The sequence below is a fragment of the Hippocampus zosterae genome, chromosome 2 (assembly GCF_025434085.1).
Source record: "Hippocampus zosterae strain Florida chromosome 2, ASM2543408v3, whole genome shotgun sequence".
Classification (NCBI taxonomy): domain Eukaryota; kingdom Metazoa; phylum Chordata; class Actinopteri; order Syngnathiformes; family Syngnathidae; genus Hippocampus; species Hippocampus zosterae.
Window position 1 is genome coordinate 15526160 of NC_067452.1, and position 20434 is coordinate 15546593.

The following is a 20434-nucleotide window of genomic DNA, read 5'->3' on the forward strand; positions in this document are numbered from 1 at the left end:
TTGCTGGGGGGACTCTTCCTTTCAGTGGGGTCACAACAAAAGGGCCATTGTCACCCGCTGTGCTACCTGCTTTCCATAACGAAAGAGCCTTTAATCAACCTAATCCTTCTCAACTGCAGCACTACGGCGACGGGCTGGATTCACACGGAGTAACAAACTTCCCACTATTGTATTATTGTGGAAATGAATGCTTCGTCATGCATTCATTCATTCATTCATTTACTCATTGTCGTGTTTCATTCCAAGAAAAAATAAAGACAAATGACATTGAGACAGACAGTTTCCTCACATCCGGTTCTGTGCGTTGTGCCACAAAGCTCAGAATGAACAAACCTTGAGTGCGTCCTGGACAATCTTATGCTTGTGCCTTCCTGAACTTAGAACTTTATACACTACTCACAGAAAGTTAGGGATATTTCAGTTCCAGGTGAAATTTATGGATCATGTAAAAAGTTCACGCCACAGTGATATCATATCATGAAAGTCGGACATTTAAGTAGAAGGATGCACTGGTGAGTTCCTCATCTCAAACAATTCATTGAAACAAACGTTAACGACAACGGGTTGGTACACCACAACAACAAATTTCAACATCTCAATAACTCGTCACGTGCCCTTGAGCGTCAATTACAGCTTGACGACATCGTCTCATGCCGTTCTCAAGTCGATTTATTCTCTGTTGAGGGATGGCATCCCACTCTTCTTCAAGGGCAGCCGTCTGGTCTTTGAGGTTCTGGGGTACAGAGTTTCGAACCTCTACACGCCGACTCAGCTCATCCCACAGGTTTTCAATTGCATTCGGGTCTGGAGAGTGTGCAGGTCATTCCCAAGGTTTTGAGTTCATGTGCACATTCAAATCCCGACCCGTGCAAGATGTGCTTGTGCACTAGCCCTGGATAGAGTGTCCCAAACCGGCTCACGCTGTGGATTAAAGCATTTAAAACACAATGACCTAAAACCCTTCAATTTGCCTCCTTTTGTCAATGAGAATATTGTGGCCTTAAATCTCAGTTTTTGACGTTGTGTCTCTGTTCATCTTTTAGAGAGTGCACCGGCCTGCGCCTCCCATGGGTGCCAGTTTCACTGCGCTGTGACTCACGATGGGCCCAAGTGCTACTGCGCCAATGGCTATGAGGTGGCTGCAGATGGAAAGTCATGTAAAGGTTCGTGGCCGTTTTTGGTACTGCTCCTGTCCTTCCTTTATCAATTGACCCATTGAATGCTGTTGACCATCCATGCACACCTTCCGGGTTGAAAGTAAATGGCCAAGAATATGAAATTATGGATTGCAGAGCTTTTGAAAATGGTTTCGTAGTCTGTCTGTAGTTGCAAAAGGAATGATTCATCCTTAATCAAAAGGCAAAATGTATTTTCCGTTTTAGAAGACTTTTTTTTGTGACATTGTTTCCTTACTGTATTTAATATGCATGTTCATTCTTTGCATGTCTCTGCAGTGAGCTATGCAATTGCGTTGGTGGACTGTTTCACGCTCTCTTGAAAACTTACCATTGTCCAATCAAAGCCATGCACAAACAGAATAGGCATGGCATTTACAGTGACTTCATTACCACCATTTTCCTTCATTTAGCACACGTTTATAAATCCAATATGCATTATTCCTGAACTGGACCAATGTGACTTGGAACAGCCTCGGCGCACCCTAATTTTGTAGTATCTATCCAACAGAATAACCTTTCAAATAACATATTTTCGTGTTTGTGTATTTTGGAGCGCTGGAGCAAATACTGTATCAAGAATGGCATTTCGGGTATTTCTCTTGCTGTCAAATGTCAACGGCGGTCAAACTTGAAACCAACCGTGCGTACCATTCAGCACGGTCCGTTTGTGTTCGTGTAATGACCATCACGTCCCTCTCCTGGTAGATTTCAATGAGTGCAATGTGTATGGAACATGCAGTCAGACATGTAAAAACACAGCGGGCTCCTACCTGTGCAGCTGTGTGGAGGGCTACCTGCTGCAGCCGGACAACCGCTCCTGCAAAGCCAAAAATGGTGAGACTTGCTGTTTATTTTCAGCCCTCGATTCGTTTTCCGACGGCCGCCGCTTTCTCCTCGCCATCCCCAGAGCCGGTCGATCGTCTTCCCGTGCTGTTGATTGCGAATCTGCATGACATCCGCTGCACTTCGCTGAGCGGCTCCGCGTCTCCACGGTTGCCCTCCATTGCCACCAAGCAGGCCATGGCGATGGACTTTGTTTATGCCGAGGAGACCGTCTGCTGGATCGATGTGGAGGAAACGCCGGCAGCCACGCAGCTGAAATGCGCCAGCATCTCCGACCTCAAAACCGTCACCAACGTCCGCACCATAAACATTTCCATCACCCTGCACCGTGAGTCATGCTGTTGAGCCGACAAGGCAAACACTTGTTTTACTGCTCCAGATGATTTGATTCTTGGAGAGAGGCTTTAATGCTTTTGTCTTGTGTCCTGCCAAGCGTTTTTTTAATTACTCAAAGTCAGAGATTGACGAAAATATCCTCTAAAATATTTCTGCTGGAAATAGAGATGATCTTGCCTCAATTTTGTCCCGTATAACTTTTTCTTTTATATGAATGTCAGCAGAGCAGTTAATTATTCATAGATGATTGAAGAGAAATGCATTAGTTGTCATCAATAAAGAGTAATTTTTGGACTAATGAAAGGATATTGGATAATTTCTCACGGCACACCTAATGAACCCTTAAAAAGTCTCCAAATAGATGAGATTATCCTTGTGCAAAAATAATTTAAAGGGCATGTAAAATATAATTTGTACTTGTTTACAGACATAAACCTTTGGAATTTTTCGCTTGTTTTTTGTGTTGTGTGTGTGGGGGGGGGACGACTAAAAATACTGCGGTTTGGACTTGCTAAACCTCAAAGTTGGCTACAACCCGAGTGATCAATTCTGATTGGAATATGAAACGCTACGTTTTGTCAGGAAAGCCAAGAGAATCAATGAAAGGTTAAAAAAAAAATGCCAGTGAGCTCCCAAGCAGGTAATCGGTTTTGATTTATTAGCCCTGTGTGTGTTTAGGAGATGATCAATTTGTCTTTTTTTCCCCTCAAAAATCTCAGATGCAGAAAAATGTGCTGAGTACGTCTTTCTGTTTCTGACAGTTTGTCTTTGAAGAGCAAGGATGCACTGGCACATCTCTAAATCATCGAGCCAGTCGCTTTGTTCATCGCTTTGTAGCTGACCTCTGGTTCTTTGATATTGCTAACTGCATGTCGTCAAGCATCCATTTTTCAAATGACCTCAACCCCGTGTCGTGATTTGAGGTGCTTTGACCCATCTCCACCTTTGCGCTCTCATGCGTTGTTTTTAAGAGAAATGTTTTGAGGGGGCACATCATCTGATCTAATCTCAAGGGAGTCCCACAGAGGGCCACAAGCAATTGCTGCAATTGATGAAATCAGACATTCTGCCATTGGCAAATGGGGGGCTGAACAAGCTTTGCATTCCTCAAGCTGTGACTTTGGTCCTGTCCAGTCAGGCCATACTCTCACGCAGCTACTAACCCAAATACCTTTGCGTCATTTGGCGTTAGCGTCGTGTGCAAGTCTAAAAAGGCGACTTGTGACAGAAGCAGACATCTTGTGTGATGTGATCACAAATACGCAAAATCAGATCAATCCCACAGCGCTGGAAGAAAACTTGATGCGCTAATCTGATCTCACTATGCTGCTCCATTGGACCCACACCGCATGTGCTTCATGAACACGCCCCGAGTACAAGATCGAAGGCCTGATCCATAGCGTCGAGTGGAGCAGCTATAAAAGCAGCCTGTGAATTCTTCACCAGACAGTCAAAAATGATAATCGAGTGACTTTTCTTCCCTGTAGATACATCTTGCGTCATCGTTGGAAACAATCGGTCCATTTGATATATTTTTGACATTTCAAAGAACACACCCAAATTGAGTGTGGAAACATCATTCCCATGTACTGTACGCACACAAGACCTTTGCATCTGGCTTAACACATTGAATCACATGAATCCAACCTGAAATGAAACTTCTAATTGCGGGAGTGAGACTGTGGCTGCCCCGTGGCCTGCTTCAGGATAAGCACTGTACAACGCGCATTGGCGGTATGGATATCACATCAGAATTGCTCAGAACTGTATGTGGATTGAATCCTCGCCTTCATTATGAACAAAAATGCAAATGTACTGCCATGTGGAATCGAACCAATTCCATGTCACTTTGCGATCGGTCCAGACATGTCATGCCACGGTTGCACTCGAAAACGTATGGTCGGCGAAGCCGGCGGATGGCTTCAGAGGGATGTGGTTAAGTCGAGCCTCTGGAGCTTGGCAGTTTGGAGCAGAGTTCACACACTTGGTGATTTATCGCTCGGAGCCTCGCAGAGCCTGACGGATGACTCGACTGATGGTTCCAGATGTGGCATGCTCTGTCTGCATTGTCTGGGAAGATAAAAGAGGCGCAAAGGCTGCCCATCCCATCCTCCCCACCCTGTCAGCACAGCTCCACAGCAGGCCCCATCACTTCACCCTGGGTCCTGCTATATATCATTTAGTCATTAGCCCTCCTTTGTTTTAAAGCTATGGTGCAAAGCTTCATTCTTTCACTGTTGGCATGCTTGAGTTCTGTTCTGCTAAACGACTGTTTGGACATGGAAAATAGTCGGAAATCCGCTCAATCGATTGGAGCGGCGCTCTTGAGCCTCTGCCATGCCGCATGATGATTTTAAAGGGTCAACACCCTGGTTTCGGACACGGGCAGGCGTTCAGGACAGGAAGTGCAGCATGGCTGCATGTGGAGACAGGGCAGAGTTTCCCACCAAACTATCCACTTTGCAAAAGATGAATCAATCAAGAGGTCAAAAGATTACATTTTGAAATGGCATTCCGGAATTGTCGGTTGTTTTTCAACCCAGTGGTTAGAGGGTTATGCAACAGCCTCCGCGTAAGAGTCTAATCCGTGCCTGCCGCGGGGGCGCTCTTAGTGGGATATTGGCTGAGAACTGATACCGTTGGAAGTATCATGATCCTGCTTAATGACACACCTCTTCTGTCAAAACTTGTTGTTTTAGTGTTTCAAAAACATCTTGTCGTGATTTGTTCTTGTTCCCATTGCTATTTGGATTTGTTTTATTGGCTAGCATGTTTTCACTCCTTTTTGACTGAAAGGCTCTGCCTCTGTATACAGTCATGAATTACTTTTGGCTTGGAGATGGGCCAACATTCCCAATGTCATCTTCATAAATTCAGTGTGGCTTGTTACATCAAGGATTTCTACTCGCCTCTTGTCGCCCGTGTAGTAACCAAAACATGCCGAAGGTCCCCATTGGGACTGGCCACTTGAATCTGTGCATGACTGGTTGTGTGGGCCCGGGGTGAAATATGTCGATTCGGCCCAGATGCTGTACGCTTGCTCTGCTGCGAGCATGCAAGTGCTGCTACATAATTCACCTTTGACACGCTGACTACAGCAGTCCTGCTGATGCTAATCAAAGGAGGGATGTCAAAATTGTTCCGTGGTGGTAAGTCTGTGTGATGTTTAGTGCTCTGAAAGCAAGAGGTGGCAGCGGCTATAAAAACGCAAACATAATGTTTCTCGCCGAGATTTCCTGTTGGGACAATTCTCGCCGAAAGTCAGGCTTTTAGCACAATTTTAGCTGAGGCAAAGGTTTGCAAGCAAGGTTCCTCTTTCTTGCGAGATTTGGTCAGCTTTTTGAGCAGCATGGCCGCTAAAGTTCCGTTTTGAAAGAGGTTGCCGTTACTTTAGGTCACTTGATTTTCTTAGTCATCCCCGTCCTGCATGTCGGATGCTCTGTCAACCATAGGAATGAGGAACTTGTGTGAGCTGATTTTCAATCATTCATCACAATTTTTGAGTGGGTTAGCTGATATGTCATCTAACTCAAAACATGGGAACACAACAGGTCCTGGGTCGGTTTTGCATTGGAAATTGTCCAAATAAAACACTGCAGGTGCAGTGCTGCGCGCATTACATCGTTTTTACATTTGGATGTTTGAAGGAAATTCTACTCCTAATATATCATGAGCTGGAAAACCTGGAGACACCGCATTCTAGTGTAGTGCTCATGAGAGAATTTTTGTAATCTATCCTCTGAGAGAAACAACTTTTTGTTTGTGCTGCAAGAATGACATGGCAATAATCCAAATTCCCAGCACATTCCTACACGCCAACTAGCTCAGGATTATGGGTAAAAATAGGAAATGCTTTCAAGACTTCAGTCATGATCTTTGATTCATTGAAAGTGTTTTTTGTTGTTGTTGTTTAAATAGCAGAGGGAATCTATTGCCTTCAGCAACATTGATTTGTGCTAAAACTGAGAGAATGCTCTTGTTTTTCTCTCTTTGTGAATGTAACTTGCTTGTTTTATATGAACAAAAATGTCTTCCATTGATGGACTCAAAGCAGTCATAGAAAGCGATTACACTTGCAGAGCCAAAATTCGCAAAATGACAAGTTTATGGGATGTTTATGACTTTAATTTGAGTTCTTAGTGATTGTGTGTGTCTTTCTTTTTCTTCTCTGTCATCGTATACGCCCTTCAGACGTGGAACAGATGGCTATCGATTGGCTGACCGGAAACTTCTACTTTGTGGATGATGTGGACGACTGGGTGTTTGTCTGCAACAAGAATGGCCAGACATGCGTGACGCTGCTGGACCAAGAGCTGTACAACCCAAAGGGTATCGCCTTGGACCCGGCGATGGGGTGTGTGCCTCTGTCCTCAACGACCTGATATTACCCCTCAATGACCATTTTAGCAGCACTAGAGAAGAACATGCTGTTGTATGATGAGCAACGTGCTGATCCAACATTTTTGGGGAGCGAATGATGCCCTGCATTCCTTTTTTCAAAGTCGCGCTTCCTAATTTTGATTCACTTCCTTTTTGACTGAAATCCTCTTTTCTTGTCTTGCGCCGCAGAAAAGTTTTCTTCACAGATTATGGCTCTACACCGAGGGTGGAACGTTGCGACATGGACGGTCAGAACCGCACAAAGCTGGTGGACAGTAAGATAGTCTTCCCCCACGGCATCACTCTGGACCTGGTCAACCGGCTGGTGTACTGGGCTGATGCCTACCTGGACTACATTGAAGTGGTGGACTATGAGGGCAAGAACAGACACACGATCATTCAGGGCCTTCTGGTGAGATTTCAGTGGAGATCCCACAGTACGAAAAATCTTCACTCACCGTACACTGTTGAACCAACAAGCACAAATGGCAGGGCTCGAGAGCTTGGGCGCCCACATTTCGCGACGGTGTGCCGAAAAGTTTACATCCGTTTGAGAGCCTTAAGAGGCTTTGGGGAGGGAGTCTCCACAACTCTGAAAGCCTGGTTCAACTGCAATGCACATTAGGCACATCTTGGTCTGGAGCAATTAGAGAAAGTGAAGCGCGTGGCCGCCCTCTGATTGGCCATGGCCCAGGAATTTGCATGTGTGCGTTTGAAGATGTGCTGCAGCCAGGGCTAAAACCAGAAATTCCAATGAGGAGAGAGGAGACTGACAGAGGAGCGAGGCAGGAGAAGCTAGAAATGTTTGGGGGAAACAAAAGCACCCCATACATAATAAACCTACATATTGTCTAGGTTGCGAGGTTGACACATGTCACAAATACACCATCTGCGTGGCTACAGTCAATTTTCTACAGTATATTTTACTCTTAAAGCACTCTATTTGGTCCCAGTCTAAACAGAGTAAAATTTGAGAGGATCATATTCAGAGTAGATTTCATACAGACAAAAAATTGGAGCAAAAATTATTTGAAAAAAAACAAGTGAAGTAAATTTTACAAGGTGAGTTTTTGCGAAAAAAAAAGACTTGTACAGTATTACTTTATTAAAAAAGAAAAAAAGTCACTCAAGGGTTGAGGAACGAACCCACAACCTTCATGTTGGGAGATGGCCACGCTAACTCCTGAGTCATGCCGCTCCTACTGTGAGTTAGTAAATCGCTGGTGTCAGGCGGAATGCTTGTACCTCCAAGAGAAGGCCCAAGTATTTGGGAGTCGCCTTTTGGTGACCCCGGCGATTTACTAACTCACAGTAGGAGTGTATTGACAGTCATGGCAACTTGGTTTCGGTTTCCACAAGAATTTGTTCAGCACGGCATTGTACCTTTGGCTACGATGCATTCCGGGATTGTGGTTATCCATCAATTCAATACCCGAACCACTTATCCTTCATGAGGGTGGCGGGCGTGCTGGAGACTATCCCAGCTGTTTTCAGGCAGTAGGCGAGGTACACCCTCAAGTGGTTGCCAGCCACGTGCAGGGATTCTGGTTAAGATAAGCCCAACTTAAAAAAAAAAATCTTTTGGGTTTATTAGGAGTTAAAACAGCGGCAGACAACCACTCGTGTGCTCTCACTGCACTTAACATTTCAATAGACTGGCAAATAAATGTATGTGAAATGTATGTATGTATGCTTTAACAGCCCCCTAAAAATGTTTTTGTACTCATAAAACATGATTTAACCTCATCATCTTTTGAGATCGACAATTCTGCTTTTGTCTCTTGTGTAGTTCGTAAAAAAGGCTCTACCCTCGTGGAGAAGTCCATTTTATTGCTTTGATTGATACAACTTGAGATTGTGTGATTTTCCTGGCTAATGCCTCTCTAAACATATTAGTCCGCCTCTAGTGAAGCTTGCTCCAGCTCCGGCCTCCCTGTGTGGAGTTTGCATGTTCTCCCCCGGCCTGCGTGGGTTTTCTCCGGGTGCTCCGGTTTCCTCCCACATTCCCCAAAACATGCGTGGCAGGCTGAGTGAACACTCTAAATTGTCCCTAGTTGTGAGTGTGAGCGTGGATGGTTGTTCGTCTCTGTGTGCCCTGCGATTGGCTGGCAACCGATTCAGGGTGTCCCCCGCCTACTGCCCGGAGACAGCTGGGATAGGCTCCAGCACCCCCCGCGACCCTAGTGAGGATCAAGCGGTTCGGAAGATGAATGAATGAATGAATAGTGAAGCTTGGTTCAAACCCGTAATGGTCTTAATGAAATCAGGGCTGAAGTGGATGGAGAGAGGAAAGGAGGTAATGTGCACGTGTGAGATCTGCATTGCAGTAAATTCAAACAACACTCGCTAGACGGTAGACTTCTGCCAAAGCCCAAAAGTTCTCACTTGAATCAATCGCCATTTGCACATCCCGTTTTGCAGTCTTAACAATGTAGGCTTGTGTAATCGTCAACTGCAACGTAACAGTCTTTCCCCAGATTTACAACACCCGCGCTTCGCAGAAAATGAACTATTATGCTCATAAGCATGTGTTGTATTGTATTGTGTCAGTGTTTCCTCTCGCTTAGCGCTTGTGTCATCGCATTTCAGATTGAGCACCTGTATGGGCTGACTGTCTTTGAAAATTACCTGTACGCCACGAACTCGGATGAAGGCAACCTCAACCCCAAGACCAGCGTGATCCGAGTGAACCGCTTCAACAGTTCTGACTTCCAGGTGGTGACGCGGGTCGACCGTGGCACGGCACTGCACGTATACCACCAAAGACGCCAACCTCGAGGTATCCATGTCTAGATTCCATCTTCATCTTTTATTCCCATCTCAGTGTGTCATCTACGGTCCAGTTTGTGTAGCTGCTGTGGTACACGCACTCTTTTCACAGTGCGTAGCCATGCTTGTGCCTTGGATCAGTTTGGAAAGGCTGGTGGATGTTCCGACATCTGTCTGCTTGGCAACAGCCACAAGACACGCACCTGCCGCTGCCGTTTCGGCTTCAGCCTGGGAAATGACGGCAAGTCTTGCAAAAGTGAGTGACAGCGTTTTGTTGAGGCGCATCCCTTCTTTTTTCCATTTCTGTGAGGGGGGGGTGGTTGCAAATGTTCTTTCTTCTCCAGAACCGGACCACGAGTTGTTCCTGGTGTATGGTAAGGGTCGCCCCGGGATCATCAGGGGCATGGATATGAATGCAAAGGTGCCGGATGAGTACATGATCCCCATCGAGCACCTCATGAACCCCCGAGCGTTGGATTTTCATGCCGCCAGCGAATTCATCTACTTTGCTGACGCTACCAGCTACATTATTGGTCGACAGAAGATAGATGGGACAGAGAGAGACACCGTACTGAAAGATGGTAAGACTTTTGGGGACAAAAGCATGCCGACACAACTCCCTTGGAGTATTTGAAGCTGGTCATGAATTCGGAAATGTCCGAGTAGGCGCTTATGGGGAGTCGGGTTACGAGAGCAACAAAAGCCATGGCTGACGACCATGGTAAGCTCGTAGATGCTGGACTGGTGGACCGGTCTTTTGACTATCAGCATTCCTGAATGCAGATCGAATCATTTTATCAGCTTTGAGCCTTTGTTTAAATATTAATGTACAACTTCATAGCTACAGCATACAGCAGTTCTTGTTCAGAACTGATAGGCTGTGTATGGCGTCATCAGCAAATTCAGCTCATTTATATTCACATTGGGTTTAGTAATTGTGTCGCCGAACTTTGCTCGCCCGCGCTGTGCCCTCACCTGGAGCAGCACGAAATGGAGCTCTACTTTGAGTTTGCAAAGCTATTTTCTCTCGTATCTCAGGTATCCACACAGTGGAGGGTCTGGCAGTAGACTGGATGGGAGGTAATCTCTACTGGACAGATGACGGGCCTAAGAAAACGATCAGCGTTGCCAGACTGGAAAAGGCTTCTCAGACTCGCAAGACCCTGATCGAGGGCAAGATGAGCCACCCTCGTGCCATTGTGGTGGACCCCGTGAATGGGTGAGCAACTTGTTTTCAAAGCTCTGTCAAGGAAATTCTCACCGTCATTCAAATCTGGCAGGGTTGTTCACAACACTCTTCTCTGTGGTGTATCAAATTTGGAACACGTTTATTTTCACTCTACAGGGACTTTAGTGGAACTTGCAGACTGTGGTGATTGTGGAGTTTGTGATTTCAACCACTTGCAACACTGCCGTCACATGGGGAACATTGATTTTTCCTCAAATGGCAACAGTGTGATATGTGACGTTTGAACGTCATTTTGGCTCACCATTTTCCAGGTGGATGTATTGGACCGACTGGGAGGAGGATCCCACTGAGAGTAATCGAGGAAAGATCAAGAAAGCTTGGATGGACGGATCCAATCATCAAGTTTTCCTAACGAGCAAGACGGTGTTGTGGCCCAACGGTTTGAGTCTGGACATCCCGCAGGGTATTTTGTATTGGGTTGACGCTTATTACGACCGCATTGAGATGGTTTACCTCAACACGACCGAACGGAAGGTTGGTTTTACTTGAGAATATGATATCCTTTTTGTTTTTTTTGGTTTGTTTTTCCAACTTCCAACATGGTATGTGCGATGCTCCCCCCTTTCCTGGTTTAACAGGTGGTGTACGAGGGTCAGGAGCTGAATCACGCCTTTGGTTTGTGTCACTATAAACAATTCCTCTTTTGGAATGAGTATCGCGGAGGTAGCATCTACAAACTGGACCAAGTCACCAAGACAGTCACGCTACTGCGGAATGAGAGGCCACCCATCTTTGAGATTAGGGTGTATGACGCTCACCAGCAGCAAGGTCCCTCAACATTCCTCACAGGACACAGTAGTCATTTCACAGCCAGCGATGGTACTCAAGTTCTTTTCTTTTCTTGCAAAGGCACTAATTTATGTCGAACTATGAACGGGGGATGTAGCAGTCTATGCCTTGCCATCCCCAATGGCCGGTCCTGCGGCTGTGCTGACGATCAAATCCTGGATGAAGATAACGTCACCTGCAAAGGTGAGACAGCACAGAAGGTTAGCGGTTAGCGTGTTTGTGTCACATGGACAGGGTCCCAGGTTGAATGACATGTTAATGAGAGCAGGGCTTCTCTCTTCGTCACGTCTTTGTCAAAAATAACTTTGCATTGTATTTGCGTGTCATCTTTTGACATATAAAGATTTGTCATATTATGTCAAAATTGCATAGAACAAAAGTGACACATGCACTACCGAATACCCACTGGTTACCCTCTGAGTGCAAAAATAAACATTTGTGTCATCTTGCATCTGACAGACAGCACAAACCTGCAGTGAAGACAGTGGACTAGACTGCTGAGCATTTCTGCTTATCATTTTAAGAGCTAAGAAGATAAATGCAGATCAGTCCTGTGCGTGTATACGCCAACTCAGGCGAGATAGCTCACACTCTCAACTCAGGTTAAGTTGTACAGAAAAGGAATGCTTTGTTGGAGTTTTTCATGAAAGCTCAACATGGACTGGAAAATTGATCACCCAGCCGGGGTCTGACAAAGTGCTCTTGACTTTGCTTTCCGTACTCAAACGAAATTACACAATCTAATTTTACAGAATAGCTTGCCAGATCTGTGGGAAGGAAATCTTCAAATGTTATTGCGATTTTAAGATGAACAAACTGCGACCTATCCACCAGTAAGCCATTGTGTGGGACTCTGGTCTCAATGGCCCATCTGTTTGTGCATCCTTCAGCCAACCCCTCCTACGTGCCCCCGCCGCAGTGCCAACCTGGGGAGTTTGCCTGCAAGAACAACCGTTGCATCCAAGAGCGCTGGAAGTGTGACGGGGACAACGATTGTCTGGACAACAGTGATGAGGCCCCTGAGCTTTGCCGTAAGTGTTCCATGCCTCTGTCATGGTCACTCGGCAACGCCGAAATAAACACCGTGTTGTTTGAGACACTTTGCTAATGCAACGAAAACAAATACTAGGTGGAGATTCCAAGATTGTCTCCTTCAAGCAGCTTGATGGTGCTGGCAACTTTTCATGTCATCCCGCAGTGAGAAAAAAAAAAAGACATGCGGCGGGTAGAAATCCTTCATTCGTCTAATCATTTTTGAAATGCCAGAAACCAAAATTAATATTGCGCACTGCAATTCTGGCACTTTTGAATGATCAAAGGGCTTACTTTGGAGCCAGTCACAAGAAGGAGTCATGTCATGTCATTTCGTTGAAGACAAAACTCTTTTCGACTTTTTGCATTTCTTGTGTCTAGGTCATTTCACTGCATGGTGACAACTGGCAGCAGCGTCTCCCTGAATTTGGGGGAGAGGGGTTGGGGAGGGGGCGTTGTCTCATGTTTTAAATGCAATATTACTCAGGATAGGCATGTGCATCCAATTTTTTGTTCACTCACGACAAATAAATCGAGCAAACCATGGCTTTGATATGGTTGCTAGCTTCCTCCAAACTGTTGGAGGTATAGACAGTTTTTTTTCTCTCACTCCCCATAACCCTTACAATTTCATCATTTCAAACTTCATCTTGCACTTGCGATACTCTACCCAATTTTCCAGAGTGAAAACCGTCATCACTACCTAGACTGCACAACCTTTTTATAGACTGCATTCGCTTAGGCACTTTTATGCCTGTTGCCAGCAGTGCGCATAATCCCAGTGAGTCAACATGCAATTGAGTTCCCACACTTTGGGATCTAAAAGAGGCTCACAATGGCTAAAATGTGAACAGCATGATGAAAAGGACCGTTTGAATATCAATAGTATTTCAACCAGAATTGTACCATTCGATTCATGGATGTAACACCTGTTTTTGCCATCTACCTTCTTGTTCAAGTTGGGCAAAAATGATTGAAACCTTGTGCATTCAGAAATTGTCAGAACGTCAAATTGAGTTCACCTGTGCAGGCTGTGGTGCATTTTAGATTCATCCTGAAATTTCACCTGAAAGCCAAAAAATCCCCGAACGTTTTAATGTGTAGTACAGCTGTAAGCAGTTAGTATGATTGCTGGAAAACATGTGTGGTGTTACTCACGGTGCCCTTGACGTGTCCCATAAGACCAGCACACCTGTCCGGCGGACCGATTTAAATGCCAGAATAACCGCTGCATCCCTCTGCGCTGGCTGTGTGACGGCGACAATGACTGCGGCAACGATGAGGATGAATCAAACAGCACATGTTCTGGTATCCTTTTTTTATTTTGTTTTATTTGATTTTTTTTCCAGCGGCTATTCGAGTTGAAGTTTACTTCGAAAAACGGATACAGGGATGGAGTAGATTCATAGAACAGTATAATAATGGAAATCCACAACATTGTAGCCCATGGCTAATTTCCACTTGAGTCCCTTGACGATTGGATTAACATCCTTGAACTTAAAAAAGTAAAACACAATAGAATCACAACAAATGGTCAGAATTAAAGTGCATTGTGACATGTCAAGAGATAAGGACATTTTCGGCAGGGCTTATGGTTAAAGCTTTGACCATTCACAAACCAGTTCTTCAGATGTTCCAAGAATGAGCTGAACTCAGTTGTAGCACATTCCAGGAATGAAGTTATTGCCCGGGGACTTGAATGCTGTGTATTCTGGAACAGGATAGCAGGGGTTTCCACACCAGCTCTGTGTAGAACTTGCATTTGCCAATTTTTTAAATGTAGAGTATTAGTGCAGTGGTTTTCAAACATGTGGGCTTAAGGGATAACAATTGTTTCAAAGTTCAACCTCATAAGCTTAACGGCACCTAAAGACAACAACCATGTGTACCCCTAAGTGGTATCGCAATTTAAAAGTCACTTAATTTCAAGAAAAATACTTTGTTACGTTACGTTAACATTGAGAAATGTTTGAGAAACGCTTTGCTTGTCATGAGACACAGATTGTGAAACACGTTTTTAAACTTTGTTCCCTGGCAGCACGCACATGCCCTCCAAATCAATACCCTTGTGCCAGCGGTCGTTGCATCCCCATCTCCTGGACGTGTGACCTGGATGATGACTGTGGAGACCGCTCAGACGAACCAGACTCATGTGGTGCGTGAGGATTGCGTCACGCCGTTGTGGCGTTAGCTTCGCTCACGCAGCGACGAGTCATTCATCTCACAGCGCCCCTCTTCTTACCTTGCTTGCCTCCAGCCTATCCCACATGCTTCCCGCTAACGCAGTTCACTTGCGCCAATGGTCGCTGCATCAACATCAACTGGCGCTGTGACAATGGTAAGCGACCACACATGTCAGACCGCCTTCTTGAAGATATATATGCATTGCATAACGGATAGCTGTGTTTTGCGCGTGCACTTCTCTCCAGACAATGACTGTGGGGATAACAGCGATGAAGCCGGCTGCAGTCATTCCTGCTCCAGCGTGCAGTTTAAATGCAACAGTGGTCGCTGTATCCCAGAATACTGGACTTGTGATGGTGATAATGACTGTGGAGACTACAGTGATGAAACACACGCCAATTGCACCAATCAAGGTGACCAACATGCATATACTGTATGCCGGTTGCTTTTTTTGCCATTTGTCAAAATGCTCCTGTTGGAATTGTGCTCATTTGTGACGCCATGACGTCGACCCACCTCACTAGACCTCGTTTCAGCCAGCATCCAAGGATGAACTTTGAGCCGCGTGTTTGTCTAATGGAAGAGAAGAATAACTAGCGAAAGTTGCCATGGTGTAAGTGGTCTCGTGTTCAAAGCAGAGAAAAAAAAACATTTGGTTTTGAGTGTTTTGTGGATGGCATTGCTGAAGTGTTATTTTGGTGGGATGACTTTTTTTTCCCAACTGGCATTTTTTTGTGAATGCTTTTACATCCATCCATTCATTTTCTGAGCCGCTTTATTTTCACGAAGGTCGCGCGGGGTGCTGGTGCCCATCTCGGCTGTCTTCGGGCAGTAGGCGGGGACACCTTGAACTGGTTGCCAGCCAATTGCAAGGCACACAGAGACAAATAACCATCTCACACTCACACTTAGCAACAATTTAGAGTGTTCACTCAGCCTGCCACGCATGTTTTTGGAATGCGGTAGGAAACCGGAGTACCCGGAGAAAACCCACGCAGCCCCGGGGAGAACATGCAAACACCACACGGGAAAGCCGGAGCTGAAATCGAACCCGGAATATCTGCACTGTGAGGTCGATGCGCAGGAAACGGGTGAAGCCCTGCTTGTACTTGACGAATAATACATCGTATTTGAAACATTGTACGTACGTTTAATAACGTTTGTGCAATGGTGAGAGTTTTGACTGCGGATCATAGCGGAAAGCAGGGGTGGGCAATTATTTTCGCGGGGGGGGGGGTGCAAATGAGGAGCAGAAAATATTGTGGAGGGCCGGGGCAAAAGTTAGAAATAGAAAATAAAGAAGATAGCACAATGTCTTTGTATGCCAGTAATAATGTAACATTCTCCTCCATCATCACACTCAGCACCGGTTCTCCTCAAGAATGTGTCCTGAGCCCCCTGTTGTTCACGCTCTACACATTTGACTGCTCTCCGACTCTTATTAGCGGTCCAGTTTGCGGAAAGTTTTTAACATGATAACAATCAAACCATTCTAGGAAATGGACATTTACTCGAGGCACAAGCAATTCACTCTGAGCATGGAAATTGACAGAATCGGACTGAGTAAGAATCGCTTCCTTTTTTTTCAAAGTCTCGAAGATTTGAGTCTTTCCGACTCCAGGCGTCTCCTGAATGTTTCGTACTTTGTTACCCGCTTCGTTTAATCGGATACATATCACGTTCCCTTCAAAGGTCATTACTCTCTCCCTCTTTCGTCGTCTTCCCCTCCATCCCTGTGCTCTGCAACTTGAAGTAACTGCGCCACCTGGTGTTGAAATACCTGTCATTACAAGTCCAAACGAAATGAATGCAATCAAAAACTTAATTGTGCACCAATCTTTGGCGGGCCGGATTAAAAAGACCAACGGGCCGGATCCGGCCCACAGGCCATAGGTTCACCCCCCTCCCCACGGCGTAAGGTTACAATTATGTTACGTTATATTTGTTTGCCTTGTTATAAAATTGACCAAATCAAAGTTCACTCAGTGCCACAGAATAGATTGAGGACCAACTTGGTGGAATTTGTGAGCTTTTGCCAGTGCCTGGCAGGCTGTCACATTTTTGAGACTCCTCTTTCTAATTGGCCTCGAGCTTCGGTTTATCATTTTCGGCAGATCCTTGTGGTGTCTCAGTTGAGGATGCGGTTCTGCTCTGGGGTGGCTAATAGTTAGACCGTTTTGTGGTGCACAAATGACATAGATGTTGACCATTTTCCAGTCCCCGTTGACCATCTTTGGAAGATGGGCTCGCTCCGGTTTACCACCGCGTCAGCATTCTAGAAGAGCGTGCACCGCTGTGCACCGTGTGTGTTCTGGTGTTTAATGTACAGCTTGATCCATGCAGAATCCCAGCCAAGTGCTGTCAAATCCCAGCAGGCAGTAAACAAGGCTCAGCTTGACCTGTTGGCTTAATGAGCAATCTGCGCTGTAGATGTTTGGAGCCGGCCCCTTGACGTCATTACCAGAATTGAAAAAGCAAAGAGCCCCGAAGTCTGCCATACCGGTCTTCTCCTCTGAAAGGCCCAAGATGGCCCGTTGTATCTGTGCCAAATGCTGAGCCCTGTCATGAGGGACAGTCATTATGTCGCCACCCCAGAGGTGCCCCCTTATCCTCTCGTGACATCTATCAGAGAACTGTGTGCTATTGTTGTTTGACTTGGCACAGCATCGGGTCATTGAACGTGTCATATAAACACAACAATTAATGGCTCGAAAAGGCCTGTTGTCTTTGCCAAGTGCATCCGGTCTGTGGGTCTGTCTTTTACTGGCCTGTCTGACTCTCGTTTTCTTCAGCGTTATCATTGTGTGTTTGCCGTTGAGTGAGATTACACCAAAACGACAAAACGGCTTTCTATGAAAGTTTGTGGGGAAGTGACACACAAAACGATGCAGATAAACTTTGCAGATAAAGGAATGTAGTTTGTCTCCCAAGTTGCAATGGAACGGTTCCGCCTATGGTGCCGCTCAGTGAAATATAACTTGGGGTCCCACAATTTCCATGTAACAAACCGATAGTCGTTTCTATGCAGCCAGCCTAATATCAAACCGTTTCTTCACCTGCGTTAAAATGCGGACTTCAGAGTGGCACTGCATTTTCAGCTTCTGTGGTAGAGTACCAGGTGGTTTGTTGTTGCTGTTGTTTGTTTGGTGTCGACAATCGAGTGGAAAAGCTTTCGAAAAGTGTCGTTTATCTTGTCTTTGCCTCTATCTGACATGATGACCCCATTTTCTATAGTCGTGATTTTTTTCTGGGGTTGGGGCAACTCTCATAACTTCCGACCTCCTCACCGTGTTGATACATAAAACGAAAGGAAGTAGGGGCCCGGTCAATGCAGATGCACTGAATGAATTCCAACTGACTGACGTACGCAAGGTGGTGAGAATAATATCACCTGCTGCGGACGTTTGGATCAGATGGTGAGTTTGCGAATACACTTGGCTGGCTTGCGCGCATGAGGAAGAACATTTCTCAGCATTTATAAGTGAGTGAGGCCCATCATTGATTGCATAATCTGCTCGCCGCAGTGTGGTCTTACAATTACAAACATACCACTCCTTTAATTATTTGACGGTTGTCAAGAGTTGAATGATGAGGGGGGCGGGCTTGCTTCCTTGATACGAATTGAAGTCAACTCCCTCTCACTTGTCTCTGCAGCGACTCGCCCCCCAGGTGGCTGCCATGTGGATGAGTTCCAGTGTCGCATGGACGGTTTGTGCATCCCCATGCGGTGGCGCTGTGACGGTGACACAGACTGCATGGACCTAAGTGATGAGAACAACTGCGAAGGTGTCACTCACATGTGCGACCCGACTGTCAAGTTCAGTTGCAAGGATTCGGGTGAGAGAGCTCTCAACTTCTGCCACGCTTCAAACGATTTTTTTTAGTTGCGGAGAGAAGCTGAAGGTTTTCCATGTTGTGATCTCATCAGCTCGCTGCATCAGTAAGGCCTGGGTGTGCGATGGCGATAGCGACTGTGAGGACAACTCGGACGAGGTCAACTGTGACGCGCTGGTGTGCAAGTTGTCTCACCATGTGTGTGCCACCAACGACTCCATCTGTCTTCCTGCCGAGAAGCTGTGCGACGGCACCGACGACTGTCCAGATGGCTCAGATGAGAAGCTTTGTGGTATGCCATTCCTTTCGCATAGAAAGGGAAAGACGAGCATTTCGTCTTGACTTAATTATTTCACCTCGCAATTGAAGTGGGAATCGAATAACTTTTGCAATGATGTCGTAATCGTGATTAAAAAGCAAGAGTGAATGTGCAATAATCGATATATCGGAAGGAAATCAGCTAGCTGACATGACTGAAAAAAAAAGATTCATGACATTGTAATGAACAAATAAAACATTTGGGCGTAGATTTAGTCAGAAGACAAATGCATTTCTCTATTCTCGGTCATTGGTTACTTTTAAAAGTTCTGAAGCTTGCATAGAGGAGGTCATATCTCTCGGGGCCCTATTGCAACATGAATGTCATGTCCCATGATCCACCATCTGCATTCTGATCCATGTCCTTGCTGTTTGTGCCATGCAGACTTGTGCTCGCTAGACAACGGCGGTTGTAGTCACAACTGTAGCATCATTCCGGGCGAAGGCTTCATGTGTTCCTGTCCCCTGGGCATGGAGCTTGGAGCAGACAACAAAACCTGCCAGATCCAGAGCTTCTGTGCCAAACACCTCAAATGTAGTCAAAAATGCGAGCAGGAAAAATCCAGCGTCAAGTGCTCCTGCTATGCGGGCTGGGAGCTGGAGTCTGACATGGAGAGCTGCAAAAGCACCGGTGGGGATGACAAATGGCCTCAAATAAAGCTTCAAGAAAAAGAAAAAAGAAAAAAAATGTCAAACCTTTGTACACTTTCACTGTCGCCAGATCCGTTCAAGCCTTTTATCATATTTTCCAACCGCCACGAGATCAGAAGAATTGAGCTTCACAAGGGGGAGTTCAGTGTCCTGGTCCCTGGTCTGAGGAACACAATCGCATTGGACTTTCACCTGAACCAAAGCACATTATACTGGACGGATGTCGTCGAGGACAAGATCTACCGCGGGAAACTCTCCGAAAATGGAGGTGAGTTAGCAAGCAAAGTCAAAACAGAGTGGTTTCATGACAGTTTGTGCATTACAGTATGACGAAAGACTTAAAAGGGCACTCTTAATGACACTTCAAAAAGGAAGGCTGTAAAAGTGCAAGCATAACTGTATACAGTAGATGCGCTATAGCGACGACGAGGTCTGTCAATGATCTTGTTAGGTTTCCCAATCAATGACATGCTTTGCTACATCAACACAAATTCCAAACTGCAATGAAAAAGAGGAACTACACTGACGGATAATGGCCTCTGTGAGTGGTTAAGAAAAAAAAATGTGAGTGGGAACACTAGATGTGCACAAATAAAGATGGAAAATGGTTTTACACAGTTTTTATGCTGAATGCCCCTCCTCATGCAACCTACCCTTTTTTTCCCCCAAACTCCCTCTCCACCCCTTGTAATTGACTCTGAACTTGTTTATGCCATCAGATGGCCTAAGCAGATGCATAATAATTCTATTGTGAGTTTTACATTCATAACAAAGATTGGAGGAGGAAAGAATTCTTCCCTTGAACTGAAATTGAAACTTTCCAGTTTCCTGGAAAGTGGATTTATTCCTCTTTGCCTTTGGCTCCTTACAT

The 20434-nt window shown here is 45.5% G+C and overlaps 1 protein-coding gene across 2 annotated transcripts in view; it reads left to right on the forward strand.

Moving 5' to 3' along the window:
• lrp1ab (low density lipoprotein receptor-related protein 1Ab) overlaps nucleotides 1-20434 on the forward strand; it is a 95182-nt gene that overhangs the window by 29467 nt on the left and 45281 nt on the right. For both annotated transcript variants that reach the window (XM_052057913.1, XM_052057914.1), the window contains exons 4-24: nucleotides 1044-1163; nucleotides 1884-2012; nucleotides 2086-2349; nucleotides 6549-6711; nucleotides 6927-7149; nucleotides 9327-9516; nucleotides 9619-9762; nucleotides 9851-10087; nucleotides 10545-10725; nucleotides 11007-11229; nucleotides 11334-11523; nucleotides 11605-11727; nucleotides 12435-12575; nucleotides 13759-13884; nucleotides 14615-14731; nucleotides 14834-14914; nucleotides 15006-15173; nucleotides 18415-18597; nucleotides 18689-18886; nucleotides 19298-19543; nucleotides 19634-19831. In XM_052057913.1, the coding sequence (XP_051913873.1) occupies nucleotides 1044-1163; nucleotides 1884-2012; nucleotides 2086-2349; nucleotides 6549-6711; nucleotides 6927-7149; nucleotides 9327-9516; nucleotides 9619-9762; nucleotides 9851-10087; nucleotides 10545-10725; nucleotides 11007-11229; nucleotides 11334-11523; nucleotides 11605-11727; nucleotides 12435-12575; nucleotides 13759-13884; nucleotides 14615-14731; nucleotides 14834-14914; nucleotides 15006-15173; nucleotides 18415-18597; nucleotides 18689-18886; nucleotides 19298-19543; nucleotides 19634-19831 (3645 nt within the window). The remainder of the gene's footprint in view (nucleotides 1-1043; nucleotides 1164-1883; nucleotides 2013-2085; nucleotides 2350-6548; nucleotides 6712-6926; nucleotides 7150-9326; nucleotides 9517-9618; nucleotides 9763-9850; nucleotides 10088-10544; nucleotides 10726-11006; nucleotides 11230-11333; nucleotides 11524-11604; nucleotides 11728-12434; nucleotides 12576-13758; nucleotides 13885-14614; nucleotides 14732-14833; nucleotides 14915-15005; nucleotides 15174-18414; nucleotides 18598-18688; nucleotides 18887-19297; nucleotides 19544-19633; nucleotides 19832-20434) is intronic.